The sequence below is a fragment of the Dendrobates tinctorius genome, unplaced genomic scaffold (genome assembly GCF_039654945.1).
Source record: "Dendrobates tinctorius isolate UK_male_01 unplaced genomic scaffold, ASM3965494v1 ptg000011l, whole genome shotgun sequence".
In the NCBI taxonomy this organism is placed as follows: Eukaryota; Metazoa; Chordata; class Amphibia; order Anura; family Dendrobatidae; genus Dendrobates; species Dendrobates tinctorius.
Genome location: NW_027361679.1, coordinates 16,537,695 through 16,551,622, shown reverse-complemented (window position 1 = coordinate 16,551,622; position 13,928 = coordinate 16,537,695). Strand labels below are relative to the sequence as shown.

General features: G+C 42.3%; 1 protein-coding gene across 2 annotated transcripts in view; it reads left to right on the top strand.

Annotated features, from left to right (window-relative positions):
* The window catches only part of SMARCAD1 (SNF2 related chromatin remodeling ATPase with DExD box 1), a 217,570-nt gene that overhangs the window by 184,535 nt on the left and 19,107 nt on the right, over positions 1–13,928 (top strand). For both annotated transcript variants that reach the window (XM_073590005.1, XM_073590013.1), the window contains one exon: positions 7,116–7,298. In XM_073590005.1, coding sequence (XP_073446106.1) covers positions 7,116–7,298 — 183 coding nt within the window. The remainder of the gene's footprint in view (positions 1–7,115; positions 7,299–13,928) is intronic.

The following is a 13,928-nucleotide window of genomic DNA, read 5'->3' as shown; positions in this document are numbered from 1 at the left end:
CACTTGTCAAGCACTATGCTTGACAAGTGTGACCAACCTGTCAATCACTTTTCCAAGCGATGCTTCAGATAAGTGCGAATGGCTATAGCACTTACCGAATAGCTGCATCGGTAACCTGGATACCTGGAGCGCCCCATCATCAGCTGTTTGGCCCCGTGGCTGTGTGACAGTCACAACACACATATACTGTTTGTTGGGCTATCCATGCATGTGTTGTGGCTGTGAAAAGTTATATACAGTATGTAACAAGCAACAAATTAAGGAATATGCATATTTGTGGTTGCAGCATTTGTAAAAGTCCAATTTATCATAATATAAAACAAGTTATTCGGATCCGAAAAAGGCGTAACGAGAAAAAAATCAAAATGCTAGGATTGCAGGCTTTCAACCTCTGCAACAACAGAAAAAAATGTAACTGCTGATCAGAACATCATATCTACCCCAAAATTATATCAATAAAAACATTGGCTCAGAGAGCAAAAGAAAGCACTAGCCTAGCTTCGTATTGCGAAAATTGAAAATGCTATGGCTCTCAAAAAGTGGCGGCACAAGCAGTGTGTGTATGTATGTATGTGCGTGTATGTGTGTGTATATATATATATATATATATATATATATATATATGTGTATATATATGTGTATATATATATATATATATATATATATATATATATATATGTATACATATTCTCAGATTTTTTTACACCACTCTTGCAAAAAAAAAAAACAAACCGTGCATGCTTGGTGTCTGTATTATCACATAAATTTGGGAACTTGCACTTTTTTTTTTTTTTTTTGCTATTTTGGCATATGTTTTTAATTTTTTTCATGCTTTCCAGTACATTATATGATAAAATGAATGGTGTGATTTGAAACTGAATCTTGTTCTGCAAAAAAATAAGCCCCTCATATGGCTATATAGACAGAAAAATAAGTGTTATTGCTCTTGGAATTATGGGAGAAAAAAAACGAAAAAGCAGAAATTCACCTAATCCTTAAAGGGTTAGGAGCATTTAATCCATGCATGTTCGTATCCTTATATTGCACGCCCCCTTCAGGCTTCCTAGTCAATCCTTTCCATTTTAGCAGCGAAAACCTTATTATAAATAACAATCACCAAATAGAAAATAAACAGTTGTGCTCAAAAGTTTACATATCCTGGCAGAATTTTTGGATTCTTGGCCTTTTGTTTTCAGAGAATATGAAGAACACCAAAAGTTTTTTTTTTTCCACTCCTGGTTAGTTAGGTGAAGCCATTTATTGTCAAACTGCTGTGTTTTCTTTTTTTAAATCCTAATGATAACCCAAAATATCAAAATGACCCGGATCAAAAGTTTGCATACCCTGGTGATTTAGGCCTGATAACATGCACAAAAGTTGACACACATGGGTTTGAATGGCTACTAAAGGTGACATTCTCACCTGTGACCTGTTAGCTTTTATGCACACACACTGATAACAAGCAGAGTAAAGGGGGTTTTACACATAGCGATATCGCTAGCAATATCGCTAAAACGTCATTGATTTTGTGACGTTATAGCGATATCGCTATGTGTGATACTTACCTCCGACCGGCTCCCCCGCTGTCCATCGCTGATCGCGCGGCTCCATTTCTCGTCATCTGCTTCCTGCTGGGCTTCCTGCTGTGTGAGATGAGCGACGCGTGGAGGTGGGCGGGAGGACGTCAGGATCGCTGTGTGTGAAAGGTAAGTATCGTGCGCTGTTGCTGCTGCATCGCTGTGAGATCTTTGTGTGAAAGCTCACTAGCGATCATTTAGCGATGCACCAGCGATCCTGACCGGGTCGGATCGCTGGTGCATCGCTAAATGTAAAAGGGCCTTTAGTTTCTGGGAACCAGACACTCTTGCATCTTTCATCCAGCCAATCTCGTTTCTGGATTGTGAGTCATGGGGAAAGCAAAAGAATTGTCATTGGATCTACGGGAAAAGGTAGTTGAACTGTATAAAACAGGAAAGGGAAACAATAAGGTATCCAAAGAATTGATAATGCCAGTCAGCAGCTTTTAAACTGTGATTAACAAATGGAAAATCAGGGGCTCTGTAAAAACAAAACTACTGTCTGGTAGAACAATAACAATTTTATCCACATCTGCCAGGGAAATTGTTTGGGATGCAAAGAAAAACCCACAAATAACTATCAGCTGAAATACTAGACTCTCTGAAAACTAGCGGTGTGGCTGTTTTAAGATGCACAATAAGGAGGCACTTGAAGAAAAATGGACTGCATGGTTGAGTCGCCAGAAGAAAGACAGTGTTGCGCAAATGCCGCAAAGTATCTCTCCTACAATACTCAAAACAGCACAGAGAAAAGCCTCGAAATTCTGGAACAAGGTAATTTGGAGTGATGAGACCAAAACTGAACTTTTTGGAAACCACCATAAACGTTACATTTGGAGAGAGGTCAACAAGACCTATGATGAAAGGAACACCATTCCTACTGTAAAGCACCGAGGTGGATTGCTGATGTTTTGCGGATGTGTGAACTACAAACATCGTAACATAGTTATTAAGGTTGAAGGAAGACTTTAAGTCTATCTAGTTCAACCCATATCCTATCCTAACTTGCCCTAACATGTTGATCCAGAGGAAGGCAAAAAAAAAAACCCATGTGGCAAACAGTAAGCTTCACATTGGGGAAAAAAATTCCTTCCCGACTCCACATACGGCAATCAGACTAGCTCCCTGGATCAATGCAGTATCAAGGAAACGAGTGTATATAACCTGTAATATTATACTTTTCAAGAAAGGCATCCAGACCCTTCTTAAATTTTAGTAGGGAATCACTCATTACAACATCATATGGCAGAGAGTTCCATAGTCTTACTGCTGTTAGAGTAAAGAAGCTGCGTCTGTGAGTATGCTTAAACCTTTCCTCCAGATGTAGAGGATGCCCCCTTGTCCCCGTCACAGGTCTAAGAGTAAAAAGATCATTAGAAAGGTCTTTGTACTGTCCCCGCATATATTTATACATTGTAATAAGATCACCCCTAAGCCTTCGATTTTCCAAACTAAATAACCCCAAGTGTAATAACCTGTCTTGATATTGCAGACCCCCCCCCCCAATTCCCTAACAACCTTGGTTGCTTTTCTCTGCACCAGCACAGGAAACTTAGTCAAAGTTGAAGGAAAGATGAATGCAGCACGTTATCAGCAAATACTGGAGGCAAATTTGCAATCATTTGCCCGGAAGTTGCGCTTGTGACGTACTTGGACGTTCCAACATGACAGCGATCCAAAAGACAAGGATAACTCGTCTTGTCATTGGATATAGCAGAACAAAGTGAAGGTTCTGGAGTGGCCATCTCAGTCTCCTGACCTCAATATCATTGAGCCACTCTGGGGAGATCTCAAGCGTGCAGTTCTTGCTAGACAGTCCAGGAATTTACAGGAACTTTAGGAATTTTGCCAAGAAGAGTGGGCAGCTTTACCGTCTGAAAAAATAAAGAACCTCATCCACAACTACTGCAGAAGACTTCAAGCTGTCATTGATGTTACGAGGGGGCAATACACGGTATTAAGAAATTGGGTAGGTAAACTTTTGATCAGGGTCATTTGGATGTTTTGGGTTGTCAGGATTTAAAAAGAGAAAACACAGTAGTTTGAGAATAAATGGCTTTACCCAACCCCTAACCATGAATGGAGAAAAAGTTTTGTTGTGATGATCCGTATTCTCTGAAAAAAGGCCAAGAAAACAAAAATTCTGCTGGGGTATGTAAACTTTTGAGCTCAACTGTATACTTATTTTAACCACTCATATAGCGCCATTAATTCCACAGAGCTTTACAGACCTCATCATTGCTGTCCCCGATGGGGCTCACAATCTAAATTCCCTATCAGTATGTCTTTGGAATGTGGGAGGAAATCTGAGAACCTGGAGGAAACCTACGTAAACACGGGGAGAACATACAAACTCCTCGCAGATGTCCCTGGTGGGGTTTGAATTCAGGACACTACAGTGCTGCAATGCTAACCAATGAGCCACCGTGCTGCCCGTACATCATATAAGAATCCATCAAGTTTGGAACCCCAGGGGGTCCTGCATTACTCGCTAAGTGGTGTTTTTTTTTTGGTTTTATAACCCCTTCCTGACATACTATCCCGTCCAGGTGACCCGGGCCCATATGAACGTGGACGGGATAGTACGTCATCGCGATCAGCTACGATAACAGCTGATCGCGACCGGGTGTCGGCTGCTTATCACAGCTGACACCCAGCACATTAACCCCCAGCACACTGCGATCAAATAGTGTCAGCGATCTGTAATGTGTAGTAATGTCCCACACTGGGACAATGTAAAAAAAAAAGGGTAAAAATAATTTTTTAAAAATTCCTAAATAAAAAGAAAAAAATTCCCCAATAAATTCATTTCTTTATGTAAATAAAGCAAAACAATAGAAGTACACACATTTAGTATCGCCGCGTCTGTAACGACCCGCTCTATAAAAACTGTCCCAGTAGTTAATCACTTTAGTGAACCCCTTAAAAAAAAAAAAAAAAAAAAAAAAAAAAAAAAAAGACAAAACAATGCTTCATCATACCGCCGAACAAAAAGTGGAATAACACGCGATCAAAAAGACGGATATAAATATACATGGTACTGATAAACGTCATCTTGTCCCGCAAAAAACAAGCCGCCATACAGCATCATCAGTGAAAAAATAAGTTATATCTCGTAGAAAAAATGCAAAAATAATTTTTTATATAAAATTGTTTTTATTGTATAAAAGCGCCAAAACACAAAAAAAATATAAATGAGGTATCTCTGTCATCGTACTGACCCGAAGAATAAAATTGCTTTATCAATTTTACCACACGTGGAACGGTGTAAACGCCCCCTCAAAAGAAATTCATGTATTGCTGGTTTTTGTCCATTCTGCATCACAAAAATCGGAATAGAAAGCGATCAAAAAATGTCATGTGCCCGAAAATGATACCAATAAAAACGTCAACTTGTCCCGCAAAAATTAAGACCTCACATGACACTGTGGGCCAAAATACTGAAAAATTATAGCTCTCAAAATGTGGTGATGCAAAAACTATTTTTTGCATTAAAAAGCGTCTTTTAGCATGTGCCAAACATAAAAATCCACTATAAATAGTAAATCATACCCTCTTTTATCACCCCCTTAGGGAAAAATAATATTTAAAAAAAAAATGTATTTACATTTTCCGGTTGGGGTTATGGTTGGAGTTAAAATTGGGGGATTTCCACTGTTCAGGCACATCAGGTGCTCTCCAAACGCGACATGGCGTCTGATCTCAATTCCAGTCAATTCTGCTTTGAAAAAGTCAAACAGTGCTCTTTCCATTCCAAGCTCTGCCATGTGCCCAAACAGTGGTTTACCCCCACATATGGGGTATCAGCCTACTCAGGACAAATTGCACAGGACAAATTGCACAACCACTTTTGAGGTCCAATTTCTCCTGTTACCCTTGGGAAAATAAAAAATTGGGGAGTAAAGATCATGTTTGTGGAAAAAATGATTTTTTTTTTATTTTCATGCCCGGGCGTTATAAACTTCTGTGAAGCACTTGGGGGTTCAAAGTGCTCACCACACATCTAGATGAGTTCCTTAAGGGGTCTAGTTTCCAAAATGGGGTCACTTGTGCGGTTTTTTCACTGTTTAGGCACATCAGGGGCTCTCCAAACGCGACATGGCGTCCGATCTCAATTTCAGTCAATTTTGCGTTGAAAAAGTCAAACGGCGCTCCTTCCCTTCCGAGCTCTGCCATGCTCCCAAACAGTGGTTTACACCCACATATGGGGTATCAGTGTACTAGGGACAAAATGCACAACAACTTTTGGAGTCATGTTTCCCTTGGGAAAATAAATTTGGAGGTGAAAAGATCATTTTTATGGAAAAAATGATTTTTTTTTTAATCCTATGGCTGTACGTACTTTATAAACTTCTGTGAAGCACTTAGGGGTTCAAAGTGCTCACCACACATCTAGATAAGTTTCTTGGGGGGGTGGGGGGTCTAGTTTCCAAAATGAGGTCCCTTGTGGGGGGGGGGGTTTCCAGTGTTTAGGCACATCAGGGGCTATCCAAACGCGTCATGGTGTTCAATCTCAATTCCAGCTTCCAGCCAGGTTTGACTTCTTCAATGCAAACGAGGCTCCTTCCCTTCCGAGCTCCGCCATGCGCCCAAACAGTGGTTCCCCCCACATATGGGGTATCAGCGTACTCAGGACAAATTGCACAATAACTTTCGGGGTCCAATTTCTCCTGTTACCCTTGGTAAAAAAAAAAAAAAAAAATTAGACCTGAAGTTATTTTTTTGTGAAAAAAAAGTAATAATTTTTTTTTTTTTTTTTTTTTTTAACTTTCAACAAATTCTTGTGAAGCACCTGAAGGTTTTTTGAATGTGGTTTTGAGCACCTTGAGGGGTGCAGTTTTTATAATGGTGTCACTTTTGGGTATTTTCTGTCATATAGACCCCTTAGTGACTTCAAATGTGAAATGGTCCCTAAAAAAAATGGTGTTGAAAAAATGAGAAATCGCTGGTCAACTTTCCACCCTTATAACGTCCTAACAAAAATTTTGGTTCCAAAATTGTGCTGATGTAAAGTAAACATCTGGGAAATGTTACTTATTAAGTTTGTTGTGTGCCATATCCTTGTGATTTAAGGGCACCCCTCTCGTTACACCCCCTCACAGCCGGCAGGAAAGACGGTGGTTTGCGGCCTGTGCTGGAAATGCAGGAACGAGCACCAGTTCATAATGGATATTATCGGTTGTTGAAGAGTTAAAAGCCACATATACCGGATTGTTCAATTGCAGTACCATATGACTTAAAGGCGGTCATGTCCTACCCTTTGCATATAGAATAGGTTAATGGTTGAACATCCTTTATATGAGCGATCTTTATGCTGTTGTAACATCACCAATTTTAGTAGCGAAAATATATATAGGCAATAAATTTCACCTAACCATTGTTCGTTATGGATGAAGTCCTTCATTTTGAGTAACTTTATTCTAATGTGTATGGACATATTTATTAACTTACGTGTTTTTTTTTTTGTTTGTTTTTTTTTTACTTTGTTGAGCTGGAGTGCTTAATTAACATTTACACAAGGACTGTCTTTCGTCACAGGATACATCTGATAGATCAGTTCAATAGTGACATGGATATATTCATATTCCTTCTATCTACTAAAGCGGGTGGACTTGGAATTAATCTTACTTCAGCAAACATGGTAATCCTTCATGACATTGACTGCAATCCTTACAATGACAAGCAGGCGGAAGATCGGTGCCACAGAGTTGGGCAGACAAAGTAAGGACTTATTTTTGTAATGTTATCTGACAAGTCTAATGTGTAAGGCATTATTGCAAAGTTCTGGTCACCTGAAAACAGATTTGAAAATATTGCTGTGGTCTGAGAGAAAATATAATACCTTGTTTAACCTCTTGTGCGTAATGTAAATTGGTGCTGGACCGTTTGTGAACCCTTCAGAACTTTCCGTATTTTTTCACATAAATTTCATGCTAGGAGTTGGTCAAACAGTAGCAGCAGATGGAGACTACATCACTGTCAGTAGTGTGCTGGAAATAGGCAACACAATAAAACGCTGAACCACTGCACTATGATGACCAAATTGATTACTGTTCAAGTATTATATACTATGAGTGGTTAATTGTTTACTGCTATCTGTAGGGACCCTTGAGTGTGGTCCCAATTATTTTGACAATTGGATTCACTTGTTTTTCCTACTCTCTTTGCCATTAGTTGCCCGCAACCTTTTGGATTATGCTTGAGCCGTAATTAATTATTTGGTCTTCCATAGCGCGGTGGTTCAGTGTTTTATGTTGCCAAAAATATTAAATGTCATAAATTTTTTTTTCTTTTAGAATTAAAAGAAAAAAAAATCTAGTATCAAAATTCAGTGAGTGGCATAAATTTGTGAACTGTTAGGATTAGTAGATGATTATGAAATTAGTCTAGTGTTGTCAATTAATGGGATGACAAAAGGTTGTCATAGAACAGGAATCTATTAATGTCAAACAAAAGGGATTTCTTAGGTACTCAGAAGAGTTGTTGATTCTCATCAGGCTTGAAAAGGTTACAAAATTTTCTCTAAAGAGTTTCGGCTCCTCCAGACCTCAGTCAAGCGGATTGTGTACAAATGGAGGAAATTTATGATTACCTTCTCCAGGTGTGGTCGACCAACAAAGATCACACCAAGAGTAGCATATGATAGGCTGTGCGGTTACTAATGAACCCAATGTGACCTCTATGCAATTAAAGGCCTCTCTGGGCTTCTATTATGCTATGTGCCCACGTTGCAGAAACGCTGCGGAATTGTCCGCAGCATTTCTGCAACTCCCCGCCGCGGGTAAAGCGCATGCGGAATTTGCATGCATTTTCCAGCAAAACACAAGCGTTTTTAGCTTGCAGAATGCTTGCGCTTTTCCAAGCTATTTGAAGCATCGCTTGGAAAAGTGATTGACAGGTTGGTCACACTTGCAAGCATAGTGCGTAAAGTGAGCGTTTCAATGCAATCCTATGGCGGCGGAATCGCCGCAATTCCGCAGAAATAATGGACATGCTGCGGATTTTAACGCTATGCGATTCCGCAGCTAAAAAATCCGTAGCATTGGCATAGCAACTGCAGAATTCCATAGGATTGCATGGGAGTACGTTTTTTAAGCGTTTCCACAGCGACGGAAATGCATAAACGCAACGTGGGCACACAGCCTTAATGTTTGATTCCACCATCAGGTGGACTCTGAACAATAATGATGTGCATGACAGGATTGCAAGTAGAAAGACACTGTTTTACAAGAAGAACATTGCTGCTTATCTGCAGGTTGCTAAATAAAGATCACATGGACAATCCAGAAGGCTATGGGAACCATGTTACGTAAATAAGGAAAAAACTACAGTACCGCATAAAACTTCATACAGTCTGTGAAACAGTCATGGTATTATCCTGTTTTGGACATGCTTTGCTGCATCTGGGCCAGGACTGCTTGCCACCATTTATGGAACAATGAATTTTGAAATATACCAGCAAATTCTTAAGGAAAATAATAGGAATTCTGTCCATGAACTCAACCGCAAAATAATGTGAATCGTGCAGCAAGATATAGATCCCAAATCACAAAAGTCATTTTACAGAAGAATAGTTAAAGGGAATCTGTCACCATGTTTCTTCTACCCCATCTGAGAGTAACCCAATGTAGGGTCAGAAACCTGAATTCTAGCAGTGTATCACTTACTGGGCTGTTGGCTGTAGTTTTGATTAAAACCATGATTTTATTTGCTGCAGATCTATCAGTTCTCTGAATGCAGAGCTTAGTATAAGGGTACCGTTACACCTAGCGACTCACCAGTGATCCCGACCAGCGATATGACGCGGTCAGGATCGCTGGTGCATCGCTAGGTGGTCGCTAGTGAGCTGCCACACAGGCAGATCTCACCAGCGACATCGCTGGGGACGGGGGTCTCTACTTACCTGTCAGACGCGGCGATCCTGCGTCCTCCCGCCCGGCTCCACGCGTCGCTCATCATCACAGCAGGAAGCGCCGCAGGAAGTGGGCGACGAGGAATGGTCCAGGAGCTTCTCGCGCGATCAGCGATAACCAGCGGGGGAGCCGGTCGGAGGTAAGTATCACATGCAGCGATATCGCTAGCAATATCGCTGCAACGTCACAAAATCGGTGACTTTACAGCGATATTGCTAGCGATATCGCAGTGTGTAACAGGGGCTTTACTCTGCCCTTATCACTTATTAGCAGCTTTATGTGTACACTGCTTAGGCAGAAACGTTTAGTGGTGGGGGCGTGATTATACTTCACTCATGAATATGGAAGACCATATGGCTGTAAGCTTACTAGTCCTCTAGTGATTTCCTGCTGATAAAACTGTGATTTATAAGTACAGCAAGCAGCCCAGTGTGACGCATTGCTTGAGTTAAGGCCCTTTTACATTTAGCGATGCACCAGCGATATGACCCGGTCAGGATCGCTGGTGCATCGCTAAATGATCGCTAGTGAGCTTCCACACAGGAAGATCTCACAGCGATGCAGCAGCGACGCAGCGGACGATACTCGCCTTTCACACACAGCGATCCTGGCGTCCTCCTGCCCGCGTCCAGCGTCTCTCGTCTCACACAGCAGGAAGCCGACAACGAGAAATGGAGCCGCCCGATCTCGCGTGATGAGCGACAGACAGCTGGGGAGCCGGTCGGAGGTAAGTATCACACATAGCGATATCGCTAGCAATATTGCTATAACGTCATAAAATCAGTGACGTTTTAGCGATATTGCTAGCGATATCGCTATGTGTAAAACCCCCTTTAGTCTTTGTCTCTACATTATGCAGCTCTCAGATTTGCTGGCAAGAACATGGTGACAGATTTAATTTAACCTTTTCACAACAAATGACAGACATAGTGCGTCATTAGCGGGCATCAGTTCCTGCATCATGATATGCAGTGTCAGTCAAGCGGTTAAACTGTCAGTGCGTGTAAACGCAGAGTGACTGTTCCACGTCGACAGCTGTTACTAACAGCTGATCGGCATGGGAAGAGGTGCGGCGACCGTTCACAGTAGGAGCTGCACTGCTAGTGGCTGAGCTCCTGCAGTAACACAGTGACAGCACCACCCCTGGCTGTTAAACTCCCTAAATGCTGCGATCGAGAGCTATCGCAACATTTAGGAGGCTGGGAAAGGGAGGGGGCTTACTTCAGATCGGCACATCTTCACTGGGGCCTGTTGCAATGTTTTATACCAGCAATCAAAGTGAAAAAAGTGAAGGTCCCATAGAGGGACAATGTAAAAATAAATTAAACTTTTAAAAAAAAATAAAATAAATAATGATAAAATACATATTTTTATGTAAAAATAAGTACACATATTTGATATCGCCACGTCCGGAAAGACCCGATTTATAAAACTGTCCAACTAGTTAACCCCTTCAGTGAACGGCGTAAAACTTTTTTTCATCATACCACTGAGAAGTAAAATGGAATAAGATGCAATTAAAAGACAAATGTAAATAAAGTATAGCATAAAATTTTATCTTGTCCGGCAAAAAACAAGCTGCCATGCATCTCCAGCAGATGAAAAATAGGTTATAGCTCTCAGAATAAAGTGATGCACAAAAGAATTTTTTTTCTATGAAAGTTTTGCATTTAATTTGGAAATCAAGGTCCCAGAGTCTGGAGGAAGAGTGGAGAGGCACACAATCCAACCTGCTTGAGGTCTAGTGTGAAGTTTCCACAATCAGTAGTGGTTCGGGGAGCCATGTCATCTGCTTGTGTAGGTCCACTGTTTTATCAAGAACAAAGTCAGCGCAGCCATCCACCAGGAAATTTAGTTTAGTTCATGCTTCCCTCTGCCAACAAGCTTTTTGGAGATATAAATTTCATTCTCCAGCAGGACTTGGCACTTGTCCACACTGCCAAAAGTTCCAATACCTGGTTTAAAAACAACAGCATCACTGCTTGATTGGCCACAAATCTCACCTGACCTTAACCCCATAGAGAATCTATGGGGTATTGTCAAGAGGAAGATGAGACATCAGAACCAACAATGCAGATGAACTGAAGGCTGCTATCAAAGCAACCTGGGCTTCCATAACGCCTCAGCAGTGCAACAAGCTGATCGCCTCCATGCCACGCCGCATTGATGCAGTAATTGATGCAAAAGGAGTCCCGACCAAGTATTGAGTGCATTTATTTACTGAACATACGATTCAGTAGGTCAACATTTTCAGATTTTAAAATCATTTTTCAAACTGGTGTTATAAAGTATTCTAATTTACTGAGATAATGACTTTTGGGTTTTCATTGACTGTAAGCTATAATCCTCAACATTAAAAGAAATAAATACTTGAAATAGATCACTCTGTTTGTAATGACTCTATTATGAGTTTGACTTTTTTATATTGAAGAACTGAAATTAACTTTTTGATAATTTTGATCTAATTTTGTGAGAAGCACTTGTACATTGTCTCAAAAAAGAGAAAATATGCCCCTGAAGATATCTCGGACTCAGAAGCTGAATCATCAGTCTCTGGGGACTGGAGGGACGAAGATGAATTTTACTCCGAGTCAGACAGAGGATGTTAAGAAACTGTTCTTTTCCTCAGAGGATGTGGAGGAGCTGCTGTCAGTGGTCATTAACACGATGGGGGTTGAGGAAGAGAAACGATCCCGCTCAGTCCAGGATGATTTATTTGGTGGTCTGAGGTCAAGGAAGATGGTCTTCCCTTTTCATGATAACATCCAAAGTTTTAATCCTGGATGAATGGGAATTTCTGGAAAGGAAGTTAAACATTCCAGGCGAGATGAAGGATCGCTTCCCCCTGGTTGAAGACACCTCAAAATGTTGGACGGAAGTCCCCAAGGTAGATATCCAGGTGGCTAGGGTAGCCCAAAAAACTACACTACCCTTTGAAAACTCCTCACAACTCAAGTACCCTCTTGACAGCAAAATGGACAGCTTACTGAGGAAGTACTGGAAGGCATCAGAAACTTCCTTTAAAAACAAACGTCGCATCCGCCTGTGTCACGAGAACCCTGTTTCTCTGGCTACAGCAGCTGGAAGACCATATTAGAAATGGTACCCCGAGGGAAGATCTTCTGACATCTTTACCTCCCCTACAGAAGGCGGCAGGCTTTCTGACAGATGCCTCGGCTGAGTCAGTTCGCATTGCGGCAGAGACATCGGTACTCTCCAATACTACCTGAAGAGCCCTGTGGCTGAAGATGTGGAGCGGTGATATTTTATCCAAATCTAAGCTATGCTCTATTCCTTTCAAGGGCGAATGTGTTTGGGCCTGCACTGGACAAGTTACTGGAGAAAGCAACCGACCAGAAAAAAAAAACTTCCTGAGCCAAAACCACCCAAGAAAAAACCTTTTTCCCGTCACCCATGACAGCACACCTGAGAGAGGGATCCACCCCGCCAGGACAGGAACCTACTGAAATACAAGGGGCGACACTTCTCCCCCTGCTTCAGTTGGTTACAGAGCATGAGAGGACTTCCAGGTTAGTTCCATGTTATCCAACACCACATCACACAAATACTCCCTACTGATGTGCACACCCATACGGTGAAAAAAAGGGGGGGGGGGAGTATACGGGTGCTGTCATGGGTTCTGGAAAAAACAGGAAGGCAATCCCAGACTGACAGCGGCGGTGCCTGTCATTGATCAAGAGACCCAGGGCCGTCCTGGGAAGAGCAGGTCATCTTACCTGTAGCGCCGGCCGTTGGTTTCCTGGAAGTGCAGTCCCCGGGGTCTCCTTGGGGCTCTGGGTTTGTGCGGGTGCGGCTGGCGGCCTCTATGATCCGGGGCGCTCCACCGTGCCTCCCTCCCCTCAAGCGTGCCCCCGAGCCGTCTCCCTCACGACACATAGCGTGGGAGAGCCGGGGGCGTTTTCCGGCCACTGACGTCAGCAGCGCAGGGCATCCTGGGAGTGTGCCGGCTGTCGTCAGAAGTGCGATGGCAAGATGGCGCCTGGTGCGACGCCGGCTGCATGGAGAAGAATAGCGCTCGGCCAGCGGTCGCAGGGGGGAGGGGAAGTAAAAAAAAAAGCAGAAACGCTCACCGGGCCGGACCTACTTAGAGGGGAACGTCAGTGCGACCAGGTAAACCATGGAGTCAGAGCAGGAACGGTCACAGTCTCCACCGTCTCTGCCTCCATCACAAACCTCCGCTCACAAGCATGGCAGCCGTTAAAGCGGAAAAAGCTGCAGTCGCCCGAGCTACAGGTCGGGAGATCCTCGATGTCCAGAAAGCACAGGTCACGTGCTCCACTACAGCCTCCGAGTCCGGTACCCGACTGTATGGGTGGTGAGTGATCTCCGTGAATGTTAGTATGTTGTTAATAGGGTCCTTCTTGTGTGTTAGCTTCCTTAGGAAAAGGCCAAATAAGCAGGGAGCAAGAGGAACAAT